Source organism: Crocuta crocuta, unplaced genomic scaffold, assembly GCF_008692635.1.
Source record: "Crocuta crocuta isolate KB4526 unplaced genomic scaffold, BGI_CrCroc_1.0 scaffold130, whole genome shotgun sequence".
NCBI classification, from domain to species: Eukaryota; Metazoa; Chordata; class Mammalia; order Carnivora; family Hyaenidae; genus Crocuta; species Crocuta crocuta.
This window is the reverse complement of record NW_027527920.1, coordinates 17,119,944-17,145,720: the sequence shown is the minus strand read 5'-3', so window position 1 is coordinate 17,145,720 and position 25,777 is coordinate 17,119,944. Positions and strand designations below refer to the sequence as shown.

Here is a 25,777-nt window from a genome sequence, read left to right as displayed (position 1 = left end):
GGGGGAATGTTACTTGAAAAATAATATAAACACTAGACAATGTATTTAGGGGAGTAATTCAGACACTACTAAAATAAACTTCAACCATAAAAATCTTCAATTTGTATCTTAAGGCACTTAATATCCCAATTTATGAACGAGAAGTAATGCTGAAACTGATGACTTTTATGCTTTAGTTTACTTTTATGCTTTAGTTTATTTCCAGTCAGTTAAAACTATTTAAAATATAATTAAGGCATGGCAAATGCTGTTCTAAAAAATGTACTTTTAAAAAGAATGGCATTTGGAGTAAGTTTCCAGAGGTAATATAAATTACTGCAAAAGACCAGCGCTGAAATAACAAAACCATTCAGACAAATGGGTGTCTATATCTAGACATTCATTTATTTGAGTCACCCTTAATGGGAGGGATGTATTTGTTTCCACTTACTTTATACAGATGCTATAACATTAAACAATATATTATAAACTTAAGAAATTTATAAATTATGTACATATGCATAGGTCTACCCTAGATTTTAGATAGGTGTGAAACATTTATATGTCATTTAACTTATGAAGTGTTCACTGTCATGAGGTTCTTATAAGAAGTGTTTCTAGAATCGATTTTCTGCCTTCAAAGTTGCCCTGAAAGTTTCATTTACACTGATTAATAGATAGAAATCATAACCTTGGCTGGTAAGTACCAAAGTATCATGCATATTAAATTAATGTTTATATATACAAAATGGTTATATATGAAAACTAAAATAATCACATTCCTTAAAATATTAGATTTTTTAAAAAAGGGATTTGGACAGAACATTTGTGTACGAGAAAACACTGTAGTCAAAGTTGTCAAGTTTACAAATCTTAAAGTTTGTAATTCTTCCCAGAATGAAAGCAGATTTCCAGGGCTGCCCACATAGGCCATACGTTATTTAGTAAGAAATCCATTTAAGATTAATGTTTGTATTTCTCCATCAGGTGGCAGGAAAAAGCAGTAATAGCTGGAGCTGCTGCCAGCCCTGTTGTTAAGTGTTGCACACATCAGACTTTATCTAGATTGGTTCATTCCATCTGCTTCATTTATTGGTCAGTTTTTAAGTCCAGGAACAATTTTCGATTACAAACTTTAGAAACATTATAATATAAACAGCTTAAACAAAATGATATAAATGGTTAAAAAAAAAAAGACAGGCAAATATATATACAAGATAACTAGAATGGGTCAAAAATATTCATATCAAAGGAGGATAAGGCAAAATATGTTCAATATGACACAGTACCATTTTTTGTTGACAAAAAGCTAAAACTATAATAAAGATATAAATCATGGACTTTTCTTGAGTCAAACAGCCCAGAGATCTATTTTAAAAAAATGAATAAAAATACTATGAGGAACAATGAAAAATATAACTTTTGTAAGAGATTATAAATACACTACTCATTTTCAACTGATTAAACAGACCAAAAAATAAAAAAGGTTTAGGAGAATTTGAAAAACACAGGAATGTGGATTTAGTAAATTTCAATATACAGTGAATAAAGAGAATATCTAGGAATATTTATAAAAACTGGTAATTTGTTAGACTGAAAGTAGACCTCAGCACATATAAAAATCCAGAAATTGAATGTGGTCATTCTCTGACCACAATATAATAAAACTACAAATTAATAAAGTGAAAAACAAAACAGAACAAAAGAACTCCATCAAGCACATGAAAAGTTAAAAAAGAAAAAGACCTCTACTTTGGGTCAAAGAAGAAATAAGAGCTATAATTTCACACCATTGGAAATAATAATTTTAACAAATCATATCCACACTAAGGAAACAGCCAAAGCTACAATCAGAGGCAAACTCTTAGATATCAATGTTCATATATATGTTTTTTAATTTGTATTTATTTTTGAGAGAGATGAGCAGGAAAGGGGCAGAGAGGGAGGGAGACACAGAATCTGAAGCAAGGTCCAGGCTCTGAATTGTCAGCACAGGAACCGATGCAGGGCTCGAAAGCACAAACTGTGAGATCATGACCTGAGCTGAAGTGGGATGCTTTACCAACTGAGCCACCCCGGTGCCCCTAACTGCTCATATCTTAAATATGAAAAGAATGAAAACAAAGAATTCCATTTAAAGAATAAGAAAAAAATCTCAAGAAAATCAGGAGAAGAAAAAGAAAGGCACCTAATAAGTAAGAAAACAGACAAAACAAAAAAACAAAGCCCCAATATCAAGCTTAGCTTCATTTTTTTACTTAAAGAAAGCCAAAAAAAATAAACTATAGCTAAGTATAAATTGAAAAAAAGGAAAATTCAAATGCATAAAACTAGAAATATGAAAATAGATATGAGATATAGAAGATATCTAGTTTAGGAGAGAATAATATATGTAATGCTAAACAACATTTAAAAATCTGAATGAATTCCAGGAAAAACAAATTACCAAATTTGACTAAATGAAGTAAAAACCTAACCAGAAAAAAACACAGAAAACTGTCAAAGAATTACCTCGAACAAAGGTTCCAGACCTAGATGGTTTTCTAGTTGAGTTCTTTAAAACTTTCAAGAACAAATAAATCTCATGCCATACAAACGGTTCCAGAGCACAGAAATTTAGGGAAAGAGTTCCAATGCATTTACGAAGCTGGCCTAACCCTGATATCAAAGCCTGACAAAGATAGCACAAAAAAAGAAAATTACAGACCAAAATATTCACTCATAAATATAGATGCAAAGATCCTAAATAATATTCTTGAAAACAGAAATCAACAGTAGATGACACATCTTGATATGAAGAGAAAATTAAGTTTAGGGCTAAAGGAAGAGTTTATATTAGGTAATACCTTTATATGGTGCATCAATAGGTCAAAGAAAAAAGCACTATGTTCATTATAATCTCAATAAATGCCCAAAAAGCATTTGATAAATTTCAATATCCACTTCTCATTAAGCAGAAAATAAAGTCTTGGTCAACTATAAATGATTCATCCTTAACATCAAAGAACTATAAGAGGAAATGATGCCTATCATTATTATTTAAAACCAGAAAGAAAATCTATTAAATATAATAAAATAGAATGAGGAAGATATACAGAATAAATTCTACTCAAGAGTCAAAAGTGACAAGTGAAAAATTAGAATTAAATGAAGTTCAGTAAATATAAAACGTACAACATAAATATAACAAGTCTATAGATAGCCTATAAATTTAAAGAAATTAATAGTAAAGCAATAGAAAATATACTTTTAATATATATAACCCAATAAAAATTACCAAGGAAAAAACTTAATAAGAAAAATAAGTGGACTTAATTGAAGGGAAAAAACTGAAACTTCACTGAAGGGCATAAGAAAGATGTAAGTTAAGAAATATACTTCTGGCTTTGAAGTTAATTTTTCTAATATGAAATTTCACGTTTAATGCATTTTGAATCAAAATTCCTTTGAGGTTTCCTTTTTTAAAGTTAGAAAAGTGATTCTAAACTTCATATGAAAAATATTAATTAGTCTGAAAATAAAACCAAGGGAAATTTTTAAGAAGAGAGATAAGGAGAGTCTGGTCCTACCTACCAGTTTCTTACATAGTTAATAGCTAAAATATTAAAAATGGTATGGTACTGGAATAAGAATAGAAAATATAAAGAAAGAAAACTGAGTCCAAAGGGCTTTAGTAAGATAAACCCCTGTAAGTTACATTACAGATAACTGTGGTAAGAAAAATTATTCAATAAATGAGGCAGGAATAATTAAACATTTAGAAAAAAATTAAAACCTGTGCTTTATCTAATGACATATGCCAAAATAAATATCAAACGGACTAAAGGATCATATATGAAAAGTGAAATAAGAAATATCTTTTAAAAAGTCTAGGAAAAATATATAGCATTCAGCTGCTGGTACCATGAGGAACTTCTAAGCATAAGAACAATGCTACAAGCTGCAAAGCAAGTAGCCAGATCAGGCTACTTATTAAAAAAACAACTAAAATTAAATAATAAACAGCAATCTTGAAAATATGTTTACATTTTAATAGTAAATATCCTTACTACATAAAGGTCCATAAAACCAACAATCCCAATTCTGATAATCTACACTAAATTGTATCATCAAGAATGTTCACTGCAGTGTTATTTGTCACTGTTTCCACTTCAGGAATTGTGTAAGCAGTGGGGCCAACTTTGGTTAAACAATAACAAAACATATACACAAAAAGAATGCATTAGAAAAAATGAGGAAATAAACCAAGGTGGTTAATTTTATGTAGTGAGGTTTACTGGTACTAGATTATTTTTTAACATATGTTTATAACTATTTCCCAAAACTGTAATGATAAATATAAATTACTTTTGTAATTCAAAAATAATATAATAAAAATAAACACATTCATGATCATTTTCATAAACACATGAAATTATCAGAATTCAAAAGTTTCACAAAATAGAAAGGTTCACAATCATTTGTAAATTAAACTATCTTTGCATGCTGAAAGCCCCTTAAAGCTTTCTGCTTCTATTAGTTTCTTAATGTAGCATGAAAATACAGTTAAAAGAAGTCATTCAATGCTGTCTTAGATTTTATTTTAAATTTTTCTCTCAAAGATTTTTATTTTAGTGACTATTCAAGGGATTAATTTCACAAAAATTACATCTGAGCACCACTGCAATGAATTCTACCAGGGTCTATGTGTAATGGAATAGCTTAAAATAAAAGTATATTTCATACTCATAATATTTTTTCAGTGAATATTTAAAACAGAATCAATTTAAGTCTGGTCATTCTATGTCGTTTTTATGTAGGAAACCTCAGTATGGTACTCCAAATAGGAAGATGACTAGTCTAAAAACAAACATTAGGAAAGGACAAAATTTCTCTCAGTCTTTACTGAGAAGAATATTATCTCTTCAGTGATTTAAAACTCTTATACTTAAAAAAAAAATGTAGTTATGCCACATTTTGCTTTCTTTAGTAACTAGCTCTTTCCTAATACTTTGATGTACTTCTTGCCTGTCCACAGTCCTACATTTTTCATCTCTCTCAAGTTATTTAAACCCATATGGGAACTTATGCTTTTAGGCAATGCACAATCAAATGAGAGAATAATTTGGAGCTCCCATGGTATCTTCTGCTGTGATACCGTGGACGCAGAAACATGCTTTTATACATACTTCTTAGCCCATGTTGTGCTAATACATGTTACTGTATTATTTGTACACATCTGTACTAACTCCTATTCTGAGCAGCTTATTTATTCACACTAAGCGGAAGTGCTAGCCAACTTTATTTCTAACTACCTGACCAAACTTCTCTACCCACACTGTATGATATCATTCAAATTTAACAACTTTACCTTTTCACACATTCTGAAACAAATCGGAGTTCTAGTCCTATATGGACTCCTAACTAGTTTTGTGACATTAGGAGTGTCACGTAACTTCTCTAGGTTTCAGTATTTTTATCTATACAATGAGGACAGGATTGTACTAAAACACTTACTCAAGTCTTTTATAACACTGACCTCTTATTAACAATGTTAGGGAGCAGAGTCCATTCTAATTGCTCTTAATATTAAGTTAGTGTCTACCCCATGGAAATACTGTGGGGAATACAACAGTAAATAAAACATACTCTTAGCAAAATGCTTTTTGAACTAAACCACCCAGATGAAGGTATAGTACTATATACTAAGGAGATGCATATTCATTAGCACAATTCTTTCACATTCCATGAACAGAACTGCTATTTCTTTTCTATTCATGTTATTATGAAAATTTCCCTTACCTTTACTTCCATTTTCAACTAAGTACCTTCCTTTTATTTTTGCTGCTATCTACTATAACTGCACATTAATTGCTCAAAATTGAAGCTTCCACTGCTCCTGCAAAATGATGGAATGTTTTATTTCTATTTTGTTGAGGCAAAACCTGTGACTTTTTTTAACATGTAACTTTTCATAATGAAAAGAATTATGAAGATTGGTGGGAACCTCAGAAAATGATTTAATAGAAAAATACAGAAAATATAACTGTTCTTTGCCAAAGGCAGGAAACCATTAGGAACATAAGATGATATTTCAAAAAATATACGAACGTCTCAAGTTCTCTTAATAATTCATTATGAAAATGTCATACATTAATTTGTTCAATTTACCTTTTGGGCAACCAGGAAGATATCTCTGGGTAACTAGTCCCTCGACAATTTCTACTTCAGACAACTTCTAGAATTTTAGAGCTATAAGAGACCTCATACTCCTTCAACTGCCTCATTTTATATATAACAAGTCTGACAAAAACAGTGGTGAAAATACCTGTCCAGGTCACAAATTTAATGACAGAATCTATTCTGTTGATCCTCAGTCCAGAATTTCTTCAACATATCACATGTTTGTTGGTATTAACAACCTTTTAATGAGTTAATATTTGCTCCTTTGTAATTTTATAGGGTTATCTGTTTTAATTGTTTGGATTTAGCGAAAAATTAATACTTACTATAAATACATACATAATTTTCACCCGTGGAAGAGGCTGTATCTTACTATATCCTCAGAACTTAATACAAGCCCTAGCACACAGCAGGTAACTGACAGGTTGTTATAAATTAAGAGACTGAACTTTATATTTGGGTCTTAGCTTTTCTTAAAGAGAAAAAAAATCTAAAGCTCTTCAGTTTAACTTTGTTCCCTTGATAATTTCAGACATTTTTCTCTAGACTTTCCCTGGCTCTATTATGTTCCTTAAGGTGAAGAATCAGAATTTTGAATGAAGATTTAAGTTTCCTTTCTACAAAGTATAGTAAGTGTGGTAGTGTAATCCCTTTGCATCATTTTACACTGGTTAACAACAGTATTTATTTGACAATTTTCTTTTAAACTGTACAACAAATGAATGGTTGGTGGTTTGACATTTAAATACCCAGAAAATGTTGATTTTATTTACTCTGCCAGAATAAATTCCATCTTCCATATAAATTATAAAGAATATTAAACAAAACTAGACTTAGAACTATTTGGTTTTTTTTTTTTAACCAGAAAGGCCCATTAGTCTATACTTCTGTTTCCTGTATTTAAGTAAATTATCTGTACAACCAACATTATTTGAGCATGTAATATGTACAAGCTACTGAACTCCCTCATTCATGAATAAGTAATTCACAATATTCCAGCAACTGACCTTTTTTTTTTTTTTGGATGGTACAGAGAAAGATTAGGAAAGTTTTGGATACATGAAAAAGGCCTTTAAAAAGTCTAAATAAAAAAACATGTTTTAATTTTCCATTATACATTGACTTATTTATTGCCTTCCAATGTCCTTCTAGCCCTGGTCAGACCCTTCCTGTCATCCTTAAGAACTCTATAGGAACCCTTTTATTCAGTAATCTTTTAACATTATCATGCTACCCTCCAACATCCTTCCTATCAACCAGAAGAACTCCAGAGGAATCCTTTTATTCAATATTCTTGTCCTTTATGATATACGCTACCAGAGAAGCTTAGAGATGGGAAGAATCTTGGAAATCTCTAAGTTAAATTCCCTTATACCAGAGTGATATTCACTAATGGTCACACAAAACACTGTAGTTAAGTATAGTGCTTAAGCTGTTTAACACAACAGTATGCCTAATATATGCAAATGATACTTACTTGTACTCATCATAGACTTCCTGTTTGGGCAATGAAGTCTCAGGATGTTCTTCTAGGGTATTCCGAATCCAGGAAAAAGCATGCATCTGCTGTGCCCGACTAGATGACACGGCATTCTGATCACTAATCGTAAGACAAAGATATGTTTTAACTGAACCAGACAGCAATTCATTGATAATTTTTGAGCGAGCCTATAAGTTCCACTAAAGAACTGCATGTAAATACAGTATAAATGACCAAACCAAACTCAGGCCATATAGTAGATGAATCTATATATAAATTGTTCACCTGTGGTTGGGAGCCATTTTGTACAGCTAGTGACTGACTGAAGTTATTGCCCTGTTCCATCCCTTCCCATGGTCTCTATAGTGGCACAGGTAATGGAGCACTGACAACATAAGGTATTTGTCTTGGTGAAAATTACTTGTAAGTGGTATTTGCTCACTTACTTGCCTGTTCATTTGCCTACCTTACCTAATCATCAAACTTTTAAAATAAGTTATGGAAACAATTATTTTCTATTTGCTTGGCATTTTCCAGTACATATTCTGAAATCTTATTAAGCACTCTATACTCCAGAATGCAATTCACACCAAAAGGATCCTGAGAGGACAAATCTCCCCCTACAGTCTTTCCTCTAACTGCCCCATCTGGCTATTACTTCCATTAAATACCCTCAGTTTTTACTACATGGCAGCGTCATTTATAAACTAAGTCCATAAAATGGACACCCAAGATAGCATGAGGAAGTTCCTCTATTGATTCTGACATTCATCCCAGCTACCTATAATTATTTAATTTTAAAGAAGATACTAAACAAGTTTCTAGGACAAAAAAATGATTAAAATGGTTATAAAATTTGGTTAAAAGGAGAAGAGGTAAAAGGAATACAATTTTCATGCCATTTCTTTTTACATACAATTTTAAAGTAATAGAGTTTTAAGTATAACTTACATGAATGAAATGCACTTTGAGAAATACTTAAAAGGGTAAAAAAACCCTTAAGACTAGAATGCATGAAGCAACAATGTCTCTATTTTCTGGATAAAACTATTATTTTTATTTTATTATTTTTTTTATGGAGGCTTAACATGGGGCCTGAAATCATGGCCCTGAGATCAAGACCTAAGCTGAGATCAAGAGTCAGATGCTTAACCGACTGAGGTACCCAGGTGCCCCTATTAAATATTTTTAATAATGAAAATACAGTAATGTCCTCAAATACACTTAAAATAGCTTATGTTTAAAATAAACTCACGTCCCATATATGTAATTTCACTTTTTCTTCTTATATATTGTGATCTGTTTACCTAGCAGTAACTAAAAAAACTCCTGCAACTTCACTGTTTACAATACTTAGGCTTATTTTCTGATTTTCTGTTCAATTTTCACAATCCCTCACACTGCATAAATATATTGATGCCTTTAAAATCCATAACCCCAATTGTATTTCATAGCATTTACCCAGGTACACAAATTAATCAGAAAAAACTATAGGTAAATACTTACCCAAATATGATCAAAGACTAAAAAAAAGATCTACTGTTTTGCCATTCTGTTTCCTGATTATTTGGGAAGAGCATATAACAATAACAACCAGAACACATACTTCCACCACAGATCTTAGGAATGTCCTACAAACACTATAATTAAGAAAAAAAACAAGAGACATACCTTTTCTCTCCATTGCTGAGACCAGAAGGCAGCTGAAGGTAGAGGTAGAGTTTCTCTAGGTCTGTGAAATTCTCAACTTCTTTCTGGTTACAAAAGATTAAAAAGAAGTATCATTTTAAAAACACTTATTTATTCCTCAACAAAATTTACTAATACCTGTATACTGCTGTAGGAATGAAAACTGGTACAGCCATTGTGGAAAACAATATAGATGTTTCTCAAAAAATTAAGAACAGAAATATCATATGATCTAGTAAGTAATTCCACTACTGGGTATTTACCTAAAGAAAATGAAACTATAAATTCCAAAGGATATATGCATTCCGGTGGTTACTGCAGCATTATTTATAATACTCAAGATATAGAATATTACTCAGCTATAAGAATGAGATCTTGCCATTTGTGACAACATGGATGGAACTAGAAGGTATTAAGCTAAGTGAAATATGTCAGAGAAAGATAAATACCATGTGATATCACTTGTATGTGAAATCTAAAAAATAAAACAAACAAAAATGAGCAGAAACAGACCCATAAATACAGAGAACAAACTGGTGGCTGCTAGAATGGAGGAGGTAGATGAGCAAAATGGGTGAAGGGAACTGGAAGTACTGGCTTCCAGTTATGGAATTAAGAAGTTATAGGAATGAAAGGTATAGCATAGAAAATACAGTCAATGGCATTATTAGCATTGCATGGTGACAGAGGGTTGCTACACTTGTGAGCATAGTGTAACCTATAGACTTGTCAAATCACTATGTTGTACACCTGAAACTAATGCAACATTGTGAGTTAACTATACTATACTTCAATAAAAAAATAACAATTAAAAAATATTGACCATCTAAATTTAAACCAGATGGATGAATCACCCACCAAAGAGAAAATTTAGGCTTTTTCCTCATCAGTAAAATAATAAGAGAAGTTGTTTGATAAATATATTGCACATAAAAAGTTACTAAGCTAAAAAGGTAATTTCCTATTAATTCTTATATTCTAGGTATAAATAAAATCAATGCTTAGATAAAATAGTATTATGCAAAAAGTACTAGACTAGAAATCAAAAGAATATTCATTAGTTAGTCTTAACCTAACCATGTAATTGGCTATGAAGCTTCAGTGCTCCAGCAAATTTTCCTTACAACTGTAAAACAGATGAGGTGACTTCTATGATCCTTTTCTAATTCTCAAAAACCTATAACATGTGACTGATGATGCTACTTTCATACAAGGGCAGAAGTTTAAAAATACTGAAGTACTACCAACAAACCTTTCCAACACAATGCAGATGTAATTATTCACAGAGCTGCAACAGTGACTGCTGTTTGGAGGACCTACTTGTAAGATACTCTATAGGTATTCTGCATAGACATCATGTTGTCTCTAAACCTACCCTTTAAAATAATTTCTGCTATACAGAGGACTGTAGAACTTTTTGCCCAGCTCAGTTGGCAACAAAGTAGCTTTAAGTGTGCCAAACTCTGTTACAAAAACTATAGTGAAATTTTGGTAGCCTAACAAAAGTCAACTGCAACTGAAAATGTGGACAAATAATTGGCATTGGTGGTAATAGAATTTATTCTTACATAATAAAGCACACCTTAAACACAGATTCAATTTTAAAAAAAGCTTAAAATGATATAACAGCCTATTCTTACTTATCAGAATTTATTTATAAAATAGTTTAATGCTAGAAATCATCAACAAAATTTATGTATTTTTTATTCTACTGTCTATGGTTTTTTTTTTTTTCCAATTAGCTATCACTCTAATAGAATCTAATAGATTCACCAGCAATACCATGTATAACTCTCCTCTCAACAAAGGAAAAACCAAAACACAAATAGACATTTCCTTCCCAACTGTTACTTAACACTTTCTTTTCTCCAGATACCCACCCAGTGTTCAGTTTTGGAGCATGCTTAATTTTGTTCCTTGTCATGCTCTCCACTTTAAGCCTTTATTTAGTACTCCTAAGTCTTTCCCCCATATTCTTCCAAGTCTCTTTATTTTTCCTGCCACTACATTAGTCCAGGTCTTTAGTTGTCTGCCTTTTTAACAATAAAGGAGGACTCATTTACTCACTCATTTATTTGCCAGTTTTATTTTCTGCCATGCTTCACAAATGATTTACATTAAATACAAACATACAAGGAAAAATACAAAGATTAGAGATACATATAAGAACAACGCAACAGTCCTTGTCCTTAAGGAACTTACAAAGATTTGTAATTACTAAAAAGTACAACACTAGAGGCAGCATGGTGGTTCACTTGGTTGAACATCTGACTCTTGATTTCAGCTCAGGTCATGATCTCACGGTTAGTGAGTTTAAGCCCTGCATCAGTCTTTGCGCTGACAGCATGGAGCCTGTTTGGAGTCTCTCTTTCCCCCTATCTCTGCCCCTCCTCTGCTCATGCACATGATCTCTCTCTCTTTCAAAATACATAAACTAAAAAACAGTTCCTAAAATACTTTTTGTTGAATATTATTATCACCTACTTAATCTCAACAATTCTTATCATATTAAATCCAAAGGTTATGTTACCAAAAACCTCATTATGGGCAAAGTCTGAGAAAAGTTAGTACAAATAATCATTTTTGGATAAAGAAAATGTGGTATATGTGTGTGTATAAAACAGAATACTATTTAGCCTATAAAAAATGATGAAATCTTCTCATAAATTTATGATAACATGGATGGACCCTGAAGGCATTAAGTGAATTAAGTCAGACAGAAAAAGGTATAACATATGATTTCATTTATATGTGGAATCTGAACAATAAACAAACAAAAACAAAAACAAAAAACCCAATCTCATGGATACAGAGATAGTTTGGCAATAACATGAGGCAGGGGGCAGGGCTTGGGCAAAATGGGTGAAGGGAGTCAAAAGAAGAAATTTCGAATTATAAAATGAGTAAGTCATAGAAATGCAATGTGAAGCATGGTGACAAAAATTAATACTAATGTATTACAGGGGTGCCTGGCTGGCTCAGTCAGTAGAGCATGAGACTCCTGATATTGGGGTTGTGAGTTTGAGCCTCACGTTGGGTGTAGAGATTACTTATAAATAAAAACTTTTTTAAAAAATTTCTTTTAATGTTTTATTTATTTCTGAGAGAAAGAGAGAGAGAGAGAGCAGGGGAGGGTCAGAGAGAGAGGGAGAAACAGAATCTGAAACAGGCTCCAGGCTGAGCTAGCTGTCAGCACAGAGCCCGACGTGGGGCTCAAACCCATGAACTGTGAGATCATGACCTGAGCTAAAGTCAGATGCTCAATCGACTGAGCCACCCAGGCACCCCTCAATAAAAACTTTTAAAAATACTACCGTATCACATATTTGAAGGTAGTTAAGCAAGTGGATCTTAAAAGTTCTTACCAGAAAAAAATTTTTTATAGCTATATATGGTGATGAATGTCAAATGGTCTTACTTACTGTGTGTTAACTGGGCTTACTTATTTGCAATATGTACAAATGATGACTTATTATATTGTACACCTGAATCTAATATGACATATTAATTATACCTCAATTAAAAAAAGAATACATATCATTTTTGATGACTAGGAATAAAACTTCATAGAGTTTGAGAAACCCTGGATTCTGTAATTTGCAAATTTAACATATACTACAGAAAAAAAAAGAGAAGAAATTCCAGAATAAAGGAGAAATTCCAGAAGGAATTCAGAAGATAATCCAAATTAGGAGAAAGTGCCAAAGAAGTGATTTAAAGAGAGAAGTCAGAAAAATGTTTTTGAAAAAAGATTAAACTCACTGTCCTTTTTTTTTTTTTTGCCTTTATCTTCAATGAAAACTACTGATTCCTATTTCATCTGTCATGTGGGACTCTCAACACACAGAAGAAAAAATTTGGAGAGTTTAAAACTGGTATCAAAATTCTGTGAAGCAAATAGGAACAAATGAATCAAGTGTGTAGTGACAGCATTCAAGTCCAGCAAGGATGAGTTCACCATAAATAATTTTGGCTTCAGATATAATGTGTCATTTAAAGATAATCATTGGCTTCCAAAACAATGACCAGTGGTATAGAAGATTTAACCTTGCTTGGTAATCAAGGCAAAAATGTCATGTTGCAAATATGTTAAACAAAAGATTATTTGATGTGCTTTGTAAAGATTTAAATGTCAGGAAGAATGTTTTCTGTCCCATGTTGAGATTCGTTGGTTGTCAAAAGTATGTTTGGCTGGATTTATGAAATGAAGGGCAAAGTTGCTCCATTTTTAGAGCAGTAGAAAAAAGACCAACTGCTTAAACTTTTAAAAACTGTAATTTTTAAATTTAGCCTGAAAAAGAACGAAGTACTGATACATGCTGCAACATGGATGAACCTTGAACACATCATGCTAAGTGAAAGAAGCCAGACACAAAAGGTCACAGATGATTTCTATCTCTATGAAATATCTACAATAGGCAACTCCACAGAGAAAGATAAGTGGCAACTAGGGACTGGGAGAGAGGAGTATGAGAACTGATTGCCTCAAGGGCTTCCTTTTGGGGTCATGAAAATGTTTTGGAACTAGATGGGGGGGTGGTTATGCAATATTGTGACTATACTTAGTAAGTATCACAGGGGCACCTGGATGGCTCAGTGGGTTAAGCATCTGAATTTTGATTTTGGCTCAGGTCATGATCTCATGGTTCATGGGGTCAAGCCTCACGTCAGACTCCGTGCTGATAGCACAGAGCTTACTTGGGATTCTCTCTTTCCATCTCTCTCTACCTCTCCCGCACATGCACGAGCACTCTCTCTCTTCTCTCTCAAACTTAAAAATTAAGTCAGTATCACTAAACGTGAATTTTTTTGTGCTGTGTATTTTAAAGCAATAAAAAAATTACAATTTTCAAGAGCTTGACATATTTGGCAGATATATCTGAATATTTGACTTAAAACTTCAAATAACAATCAACATCCTTATTCATTAGGCTTTACAGTCTTCATTTTCTTGAGTTGAAGAAGTTAGGTTTTCAAAGCAAAGTTATTGAAAATGATTTCAAGTTTAGGGGGAACTTCAAATATTATCTAGTTGGCTGAATGAACTACGGTGATAATTTCCCACTATTGTGACTGAAGGTTTCTTCTGAAAGCTTATGAGGACCTCTCTCTCACACCTTTAAGAAATACAAAAGGAAATCTTTGAACTAAAGTTATGATTTAGATGTCAAAAACCTTCAAGGAAACCACTTTAAACTTAATTTTGCACATGACCTAGTTAGTGGTTTGATCTTTCACATCCTGAACAGAAAAGCCTGTAGCAAACAACCAGATTCAGCATTCAGTTTGCTATCGTGTGATCCAGAGGGGAGGAATAAAGGTGTAAATGTAAGATACACACAATCAAGTTACTTTTGGAGGTTCAAGGTGGAGTTTGGTATTCAAGTCCTACCATTCAATCCCCTTCCCTTCTGAAGCTTTGGCTGACAAAAAATACTCATTGACACCAGGAACCAGCAGCATGGAGCTAGCTATCTTAATTCCTTCTATGAGGTGCAAGTAAAGCGGTAAAAAGAACATGTGACAGAGACCGTGCTCTTCAAACATTCCATTTGCTCACCTACACTGAGCAGCTTCCTTAGCAGCCATGAACTGAGCACAAATGATATATTTCATTTCTCAGCTGACATAATTAAGAATAAATGTGTCTACACCATTCTTTTCCTCTCTTTGTGCACCTTAGAAGCCATGTATTTCACTGGTGAAGCTATAACATGCCAGTGTCTCAATGTGGGTTCCCAAAGGACTAGGTGGAGCAAGGGCCTCCAATGATTTGTGCTGTACATATAATGTGAATTAAAGTAAATTTTTGCAGTTATGCCACTGGGATTTCAGGTTTACTTTGTTACGGCAGCACAGACTAGCCCATCCTGAGTTAGACTTTTCCCTCTAGCACTTTTGAAAGCAGTGAAGATCTCTTTTCTACATTTTATATGTAGATTAAAAATGTGAGGAAGAAGAAAGGATTCCTTTCTGTAATCACAAAATCTTTTATTCCATCATTTTAAAAGTAGTATTTATTGTGAAATTTCAAATTAAATTAACCATAAATATATTTATATTCATCAAAATGGGATATAAGCAAAAAAAATGGTTGAGAAGCACCACTTTAGAAGATACAGCCTTCATCCTATCTTCCACTTAACTTTTATTTCTAAAACAAACAAATAAAAAACTAGAGTTAAAATTTCAACTGTAATAATTTTGGACACATGATCCTGTAATATATGCCTCTGTCCTCTACTTTGGGCCACAGCAATTATTCAAGAATTTATACCCAATTCATTTGCATTTACTGTTTTTTTTTGCATTTACTATTTAAAAAATGATTTTCAGTGTCTAGTTACACCTCCCCCCTCAGCTAGACTGAAGATTTTGGTTTGCCCAAAGTCAAACACCTTTTGAAGCAGAATCTTGAAAGATAAGACAGAGCCAGATGGGAGTCCTTCTAATACTTTAATATTCCATTTAATTTTTTTAAATTTAAATAAAGTATTTGAAACAAAGTACAGGAAGTAGGTACACATACATCACTAGCCATACTTAAAAGCTGCTAACTTTTTGACACATTTGCTACAAAATTTGTTGACTTCTAAACAGCTGCATGGATTTATAAAAACCAATTTATTCATATCTTTACTGATAGTTATCATAAAGTTTCACTATTTCAAACAGTGCTACAAGAAAGATCCTTTGTGACTGCTGTATCTTTGTGTAAGAACTTTTTCTATGGTACATACTTAAAAGTAGAAATACTAGGCTATAAAGAAGGCACATCTTCAATTTTATTGGGCATTTCCAAATTGTTCCCTCAAAACAGTTGTGCCAATTTATATTTTCAACAGCAAAGCTACAATTTTTCTACATCCCTGTTAAAACTTAAGATTTAAATGTTAGCTACTCTTATAGATATGACAAAGTATTTCACTGTCATACATTTTCTGACTGGAGGTGAGACTGAGGATCTTTTCAATTATTTATCATTTCTGTTTACTCTAAAACGATGACTACGAAATTTTGGCATGCATCAGATCCACCTGGAGAGCCTGTTAAAGACTGCATCACCTCAGCTCCAGAGTTTCTGATCAGTAGTCTTGATTGGGGGCCAGAGAATCCTGATTTCTAATACATTCTGTTTAGTGATACTGAAACTGCTAGTAAGAGAATCTTATCTAAAGAACTATGGTTCAAGGAATATTTTTTTTTATTTTTATTTTTTTAATGTTTTTATTTATTTCTAGGAGAGAGAGAGAGACAGCGTGAGCAGGGGAGGGTCAGAGAGACAGGGAGTCACAGACTGAAACAGGCTCCAGGCTCTGAGCTGGCAGTCAGCACAGAGCCCGACGCGGGGCTCGAACCCACGAACCGCGAGATCATGACCTAAGCGAAAGTCAGACGCTTAACCGACTAAGCCACCCAGGCGCCCCAAGGTTCAAGGAATATTTAAAAATGAAGATATTTATCACAGTCTATGTACTAATCCTCCATTGGCTATAAGTGCTATTATATTTTCCTAGTTGTAGCTTGTCTTTTCATTTTGTTTTTGGAGTCATTGATGCAGAGAAGTTTTTAATTTCCAGGAAGTCAAATATATCAACCTTTTCATTGATAACCTGTGCTTTTTGTGTCCTGTTTTGAAATCCTTCCCTGTCCCAATGTCACAAAGACATCCCTTGTTTTCTTTTTAAAGTTTCTTTTTCACATTTAGGTCTTTAATTCCCCTGGAATTTATTTTTCTATAACATATAAGGTAGGATTCTAATTAAAAATTTCCCACAAGGATGGCTAAATGTTCAGTATAATTTATTGAATAATTCACCAATTTCTTTATTTTTCATGTTCCATCTATTATGGGATTCTTGTCTATTCAAAGGTTTAAAAATGGATGCAATTTTTACTTTCAGCATTTAAAAACACCTTTTCTGAGGTGGAATTTAATTTAGAGAAAAACCAATTTATCTTTAAGAGTAATACAGCAAAATGTATGATTCACTGATTGTTCTGGAACTTGTGTCACAGAGACTTTTCATATAACAGTATCACCCAGTAACTGATTAATTTAGTAATAAAGCAGCTTTGACAGAGCTTTTATAAATCTGAGTTTAAAAGGCACATTTCCTATTGATAAATAACTAATATGAATACGACCCATATTATATGTTATAAATGAAAGAAGCAGCTGCTATTTGAGCTTGAAAGACTGACCCTTCAAGTCCAATTTATCCTAAGCAGTAAGATAGAGTAGTAAGGTGTAGAATATAGAATTAGAAGGCTTAGAGCCAAATTCCAGATTTGCACTCATTAGCTTTGTTGTATTAGGCAAGCTGTTCAAGCTGCATAATCTGTAAAACGGAGATAAAATGCTCATAAAATTTTTATGAAGATTAAAAGCAATTTATAAAATACATTTATAATAGATATTATTATTATACAAATATTATTCTGAATTAATTTGATTGCTTAAAAGATCTTGGGAAGAGTTTGTTATTCAAATTCTATCAACAAGTACATAATTTTTATTTGAAAAAGCCAGATATCTTAAGAAATTTAGGAATTATTTAGCCTGGTGACCTCCACTAATTTGGGACATACACTGTAAGAGCAAGGCTCCTAGATTTTATATGTGACCAACACATTTGCCCATAAGTTATTAAAGACCATGTTTTGCTAGCACTGACTTTCTGCTGCATAAATGCAGAATAGAGTGGATATTATGCCTTCTTAAGCCATCAAGATGAAATAGAGGTTAGAAATTACTTCTGACAACAACTGTGCTACTAGAGAGAAAGGAATCAATTTAAGCAGAATAGGTCAGAAATAAAAGCTCTTCCTAGGGTGGACTTGGACAAAATGAGTAACTTTCCACTTGTCTTCTATCATAAAAAACACTTGAAAAAGTATTCTATATTTCAAAAACTGAGTTTATTTTTAGTGTTTCTGCTTATATACTCAGGACATCTGCCTTTGAACTACCAATACATACAGGATAGATTACTGAGAACCAGGTAGAATTTCAAATGTCTGATTACCAGAACTTAAAGCCCTTCAAGCAGATGGTAAGGAAATATGTCTCAAGTATTTACTACCATGGATATAGTTTTAAGGTAGTCTGAATGGAGAAATCTGCTCCTGTTTTTAGGGACCGTCTTGAATCAGGTTTGCTCTATAATTTCATGTTAAAAAGAAGGAATTTCTCCTGTTTGAAATCAATTCTCTACAGTGATGTGTTTCCTGTTATGAAACTTCCCTCTCAGGTGTTATTCACGGTTTTGTTTTGTTTTAATAAGGTCACAAAACTGGGAAAGGGCTGATGCTTACAAAGACCGTAACAATTAAAGGCTTATCTGACACTTCTGGTGGAAGATGACCAACCAGGGTATCATGTCCGTAATTATTCTTTAAACTTTACCTTTCAAACTGGTATCAGAAAAAGGTCTTTTTAAAAAGCTTTAATTTAAATTTATATTTAGAACAGTCAGCTTAAAATCCAGAAACCTAAATTCTCCAAGCTTGACTGTTTCTTCAGTTAATCATGGATGGAGGGAAAATATATACACTGACAGGATAATCATGCTTAAATTTGCCTTTGATTTTATGAACTACAAAACAAAACACAAAACAAAACGTAATAAAAAAAATTCCAATTTCTACCCCTCAGGTGACACTAATTCAAGAGCACAGAACTAAAAGTCCTCTTCACCAGCATCACTGACAGAAGGACTAAAAAGGGGAAAGTGGAAGCTTATTTTATAGCTTTTTTAAATTGATGGACACAATCAACATACCTGATTATTATATTCTCCCAGGCCTGAGCAGTTGTGAAAGCTGTCCTCCCACAGGATAATAAGGAAGACAGAGAAAAAGGTCAAGGTATGAGGACTCTTGTCTTTCAATGCTTACTGCTTAGAATTCTAAATTTTCAGTTTCCTAACTTGCTATGATAGAACCATGGGGCGTGGGGTCAGGGTGTGATCTTCTTTTGAGCTACCTGCTTTAAACAACGTAAGAGGAAATTGTTTTTCTAGTCTCAGTCCTAGAAAATATAAATCAAATAGGAAGACTAATTTTTATTATATTTGTATTATTGAGAGGATTTACTCTATTTGTGAACTTACTGATATAGATATAAAATGAAAATGTTTTAATTTTTTGTTCAAAATATTCTGCTCTGAGATAAGAAATGTGATCTGAGTTCATTTGAAAAACATCAACTACTAAGGGACAGCTTAGAAAAAACAAAGCAATGCGGACAAGCAGGCTTCGGTGAAACCCAAAATTTCTTACTTTCTTCTAATTCTGCTGGGTTATAAAGAATCCATGGCCATCTGAAAACAGACTAATGAACAAAAAACCTCCTTCAGTTTGCCTCAACTACAATCAAACCCAGAGAACTTCTAACATAAAGAAGCCCGGAAGGGCCGCAGGGTAAGCACTGGAAAATTCACATTCCAAGTAGGTAAGTAAGGTATTTGAGTAGATTCTGTGTCATATATTAGGAAAGTTCTGTACATAAAATTGGGAACAGATTAAATTATGACAGAAAAGAGTCAAATACATTGTCAAGGACATCTAAACATCTAATTGTATCTAACAGTGGTCATTTTAATTAACGTACTTTAAAATATACTGGTTTTTGTGTGTTTCTTAAGGGGTTAATAATAAAGAAGGAAGCTGCATCTCTCAAACTGAAATAATAAATAACATGGTAGCAAGTATCATGGCTACATATGCGCCCAGATGACCAAAGACTAAACAAAATGCTGAGACAAGGGCATATTGCTAAAATATTCATATAGTAGGTACTAGGGTATAAAAAGGCAAAGCATACATAAATTGATAGATTTGAGTCCCTTTGATACAGGACTCAGAGGAGCGCACTACTGCCCATTGTTAAATTATACAAACAAGTGACCACCACGGGATGATCATTTAATACGTCTCTGGTTCACTTAAGTGAGGCAAAGGTTATTATCAATGTTTCTGCATCTCTCACAAAAAGACTCTAGGGTTCTAGCAATGGTTGGGGTTGGGAGGGGGTACTAACAAGAAGGATAAGGTTTAGGTCTTTCTAGTCACTTGATTTTTAATTTTTTCAGCATGGGAGGAAAGAATGGTCCCCAAGAGAGCAGCTATTATGTTCCCCCTGAAATGGATTTCTAAATGATTCTCCAAGATTTTAAAGCTTTACCCTCAGCAAAGGTGTAGGCCATAGAGACGAAAATTCAGTTCTGTAATTGCTATCTCTGTTCCTAATAAACTTTCCTTCTTTTTTCCTTAGTTTACATTTCTGCAAGTTTGAAATGACTTAAAAGGCAAAGACAGAAAAACTAGAATCCTGTAACAATTCATTTGTTTTCTATGAGACTATGCTTTTGTGTGTTACGCCATTCTTATGAATATAAAGATATTAATAAAAATTGTGTTTCTTTCAGGTAATGGTGAGAGATAGTTATTATTCTTTCCTATTTTTCTTTGTGACAATAAAATGAATTTGAAAACTAGCTGACAATGGTTAGAGCATTCTTAATAATTATGAAAGAGGAGTTACTAAAACTCATGATGTGGGCCTTATTGGCAATTTGGTCCACTTGAGTCCTTAACTGGAGGAAAAAGTTAAAAAAAAAAAAACACACTATGACCATATTGTCCTTTCCATACAAAGAAAGGATAAAGTAATTCATGATTAATGTAAAAAAAAAAGAAGAAGAAGAAAAAGTTCAATATCCTCTAAATGACCTGGACTTGTATAGATTATTTCTTTCTTTATGATACTCAAAAAACAAAACCAGCTATTTAAATCTGGACTTTTTGGTGAGTCTTCTACCCTGCCCCAGTACATTCTACACAAAAATGCTTTCTTTTGAGTTACCCATTTCTTTACCAAGTGACTGAAAGGAAAAAGTCAGATTCTGAAATAGGTCTTTGCTTAGTAACCTTAGGGCCACATCACAAGATAAACCCTATAACAATGAGCCTTTTTCAAGCTACAATGTACTTTAATTAGATACTGCAAACACAGTTTTTAGTTTCAATCAAGTCTGGGTTGATAATTGACCTTGGTCATCATTTAGCATTCATCACAGCAAGGATCTGGGGTGAGAAAGCTTGCTTTCTCCTGTAAAGGAGGGAAAGGAGGAAGGAAGGCTTCCAGTTATATCGACCTCATACATGCCTCAGTACAGAAGCATGAGCACAGAGCCTGACATGTGGCCCGAAACCATGAACTGTGAGATCATGACCTGAGCTGAAGCTGGATGCTTAACTGACTGAGCCACCCAGGCGCCCCCATATGCCTCTTCTTTAAAAATTATTCCTTGAGTGAGTTACTCAAAATTATGTCCAGCACAGTATTATGTCTGTTTTAGACAGTCCCACTCTAACAGCATTAGTCTGGTTCTCAGGGAGCAGACATACTACATTCTCATGTTGCATCTATCTTTTAGTTCCTGCCCACTCACTTCAGCAGCAGGCACACTCAAATAACTGGCTTCTAACTAAAGACATTAACCATGAGACAGACTTGAAAAGTTTAAAAATTAAATGAGAACATTCATTCTTTCATCCTGCACTGAGTGTCTACTATACTTTAGGCATTAAATTTTAATACAAGGGAGAGACAATCAACAAGATTTATTTATTTATTTTTAAAGTTTATTTATTCATTTTTGAGAGAGACAGAGAGAGCATCCCAAGCATCTGACAGTGCAAAGCCCAAAGTGGGGCTCAAACCCACAGACCATGAGATCATGACCTGAGCTGAAATCAAGAGTGAAATGCTTATTCAACTTAAGTCACCAAGGCACTCTGACAATCAACAAAATTTAAAAATAAAACAAATGTTATATGATTATGATAAATGCTATGAAGAAAAAGTTTTGGGAAGGAATACAATTTATACTAGAGTAGTCAGGGAAAATTTCACTGGGAAGTAAGACGAGAAAATGTTTCACACAATGGCTAACCAATGGGAAAGACTATCAAAAGAGCCACCATAATTCTTTGTTTTACCCTACTTTTGCTTTCCATTGACTAGCCATTGTAATGTTGCAAGAACGGACAGTAAAGAGAGCCCACATTATTAAGAAACAAAAAGAGAGGGTGCCTTCTCACTATCTGTCCTCATACATATCATTATGGCTCCCTCAACCCTGTAAAGAATGACTCCCATAAGAACCTTGCCTCAAAAGAATCTAACACAGAGGTCACAAATTAAAATGTCAGTCAGGTAACGCAATTGATTAAAACAAACTATAGGGAAGAAATGTATTTATCTGAGGAGCAAAAAGCCTGGTGGGTACTGAGAAGACTGGAGAATACAGATCATGTTTGAAAGGGGTAACTGCTACCTAACGTCAGCCAACTGTTGTCATATGGAAGTAAAGAGTGTTTCTCTTGAGTTTTCAAGAGAATCCAAATATACAATTTTTTTTCTGTGAACTCTCCCAATTTTTAAATTAGGTAACCAATCTGAAAACTTAAAAAATGTCAATATGGGCCAAACAAAACACCTCTGTGGAAGAGATCTAGACTGAGGTTCTCTAGATTAGTTTCTCTGGTCCACAGGGTCAAGTGCTGATTCCTTTCAGGGCCATAAGCACTAGGAAGCTTGATTTGCTGGGAAGACCTGCTTGTTACTACCATTTGGTCCATATCTGAGTTAGCATATGTTTTAAAATCCAAGAATATACTTAGATTCAGAACAAGCCATATTAATAAGATGCTATAAGCCAAGATGAAACTTGGAAATTAGAATAGCCAGGGAACTATCCTCCATTGCAGTGTTCCAAATATCATTCTGGTGAGGATCTTGGTACTGCTAAACTTCCACATAGGGATCTCTGATAAATGAACAGACATCCCACAGGCAGACTTATTGCTCTGCTTTCTCTTTGCCTGTTCTAGCAAATTTACTACTATGCTAAACAGGATTTTTCATATGGTTTATCTGGTACCTTTGTTGTGATTCTATTTTTAGGTTTTAGATTTTGTAATGGACAACTCATGTGTGCCCAGAAAGTTGGTTGATTTACCTGGAAATAGGCTTTGGTGCTCACAAAGGAAGTAAAATTTTTTATTTAAAAAAATTTTTGTAATGTTTATGTTTGAGAGACAGACAGACAGACAGAGTGCAAGCATGGGAGGGGAAGAGAGAGAAAGAGAGACACAGAATCCAAAGCAGACTCCAGGCTCTGAGCTGTCAGCACCTAGCCCAATGCAGGGATTGAACTCATGAAACACACGATCATGACCTGAGCCGAAGCTGATGTTCAACCGACTGAGCCACCCAGGCGCCCCAAGAGGTAAAGTTTTTTAAACCATAGTTTAGTCTATTAAGTTTTGTTCATTTCCCTAGGGAAGACAAACACTATTCCAGTGACAGTGGAAGACGGAGTCTCTAAAGGATTAATGAATCAATATTCAGAACCTAGGACACACTTAATACAGATTCAACACAAGTTCACTTTTTCAAGTTTTCTACTGTACTCCCTTGAAAGAGGACCTTCCTGAAAGCTATCCTCTGGAGGGAACCTACCTCACTACCTGAATGGTATAGTGATGGCAATTGTCAACCAGTTTCAGGTTTCTCCTGGCAATTCCACATCACTTTCCACTTCTCCCTTCTAATGACAATCCTACAAAGTCCTCTTTTTGTCAACTTTCATATGAATAAACCCTACCCCAAGGTTTATAGCATGGTTCTGTAAAACAGTGCTTTTATAGGCTATGCTAAGTCACCAAAAAAGGCCAATCAATGCAGCATTTTTTAGATTCGGAAGTAGATGGCAATATGTAAGAGTCCCTTCTTGGAACTTAGTTAGCGAGCCCTAGAAGTAAGGCAGTATACTCCTCCTGAGAGGTATACCCTTACCTTCCCTTACTCTTGATTTTAACTCTTCTGTCTTCCAACTAATGAGAAAAAAGGTAAGCAAAGGTTGTCTAATCTTACATTTATGTTCTCACTAGGACTGCTGTTGAATTGCTTAATCCATGAGATATATATTTTTCTTGTTGCTTCGACTGATTTCCTGACAAAATGAATGCTGTTTAATATTTATATTAGCCTTTCCACACAGAAACCAAAACATATAGTCTTTCCTCTGTCCCTTTCCCCCTCTTAACCATGATTAGTTCTAAAAATTTCAAAGCAGGACTAATCATTTAGGGGACCTGAACATTAGAACTGCTGGAAATACTGCTTCCTGGTGGTGCAAACACCTAAAACACAGTAACATAAGTAGGAAGTTCTCGATATCCTTGTAGCTCTGAATGATAACATACGGGAAATAATTTCTCTCTCTATTCTAGAAACTTGCCTTAAAGATTTTACCAATCATTTCCTAAATAGTGTGGCCTATAAAACCATTTTCATAAGTCTTATGAGGGAAAAAAGTCTGGAACACTCTGAATACTTAAGATTCATCACATATAACAGCATATTAATAGCTTTTAAGATATTTTTTAATCCAAAGTTCATGAAACATTTTTGACGTTTCAAACTTTTTGCGTAACATTTTAACATCCTATGGGACTATTCTTCCAAGGATCATATTTTGGGAAACGTGAATTATTATTTCCCAACTTGCTATGATGGACTTTAACCAAAACATGCTTTTTCTACACCAATTACACTCATGGTTCTTTCTCTCACATTTCAGGCCTTCCTACAGCTGTCAGGTAGCCCATTTAACTGAACTAAGGTAGCTTTCAAATTCTGCTGGAGTCCAGATAATCTTCTGGTGCTGGGTATGGCAAGGTAAGATTTAGTGTCAACTATTAAGTTGGTAATAAGAAATGTAACTGGGGGGCACCTGGATGGCTCAGTTGGATAGTCTCTGACTTCAGCTCAGGTCATTATCTTGTGGTTTGTGGGTTCGAGCCCCACATCAGGCTTTGTGCTGACAGGTTGGAGCCTGGAGTGTGCTTCGGATTCTGTGTCTCCCTCTCTCTGCCTCTACGCCACTTATACTCTGTCTCTCTCTCTCTCAAAAAATGAATAAACATTAAAAAAATGTAACTGGATCAACTTTACAAATGTATAATGACATTATAGATCTCAAAGTGTTATAACTCATGAGAAATTTAGTTTAAGATATTAGTTATTATTAAAATCAAGTACAGATCAATTGTTTTAATTCCAAAAGTATTAAAACATTAACAAAAAATGCTTTATTCACAATTATACCACTACTTTACATGATATCTTTAATTCATGTAAATGAATTAAACTTGATAAACAGGCAAAATGCTAGGCTTTAAAACTAGCATAGATACAGTTTAAAAATTTTCACTTCTAGATAGTCTTTGCAATTATAATTGATTTAAATAATTAGAATACTTTTAGCTATTTTGTTTTAGTGAAAATGTTATGAGTTCTTTAATTGGCAATCAAACAACCTGCATGCAAAAAAATAAATAGCATTTAGAATTACTGACTACTAAATTTCAGTAAAATAATGAAGTCAGCTT

At 33.6% G+C, this 25,777-nt stretch overlaps 1 protein-coding gene across 1 annotated transcript in view; it reads right to left on the bottom strand.

Moving 5' to 3' along the window:
- RFX7 (regulatory factor X7) overlaps positions 1-25,777 on the bottom strand; it is a 121,008-nt gene that overhangs the window by 32,505 nt on the left and 62,726 nt on the right. The window contains 2 exon segments of the mRNA XM_077748165.1: positions 7,619-7,741; positions 9,293-9,375. Coding sequence (XP_077604291.1) covers positions 7,619-7,741; positions 9,293-9,375 — 206 coding nt within the window.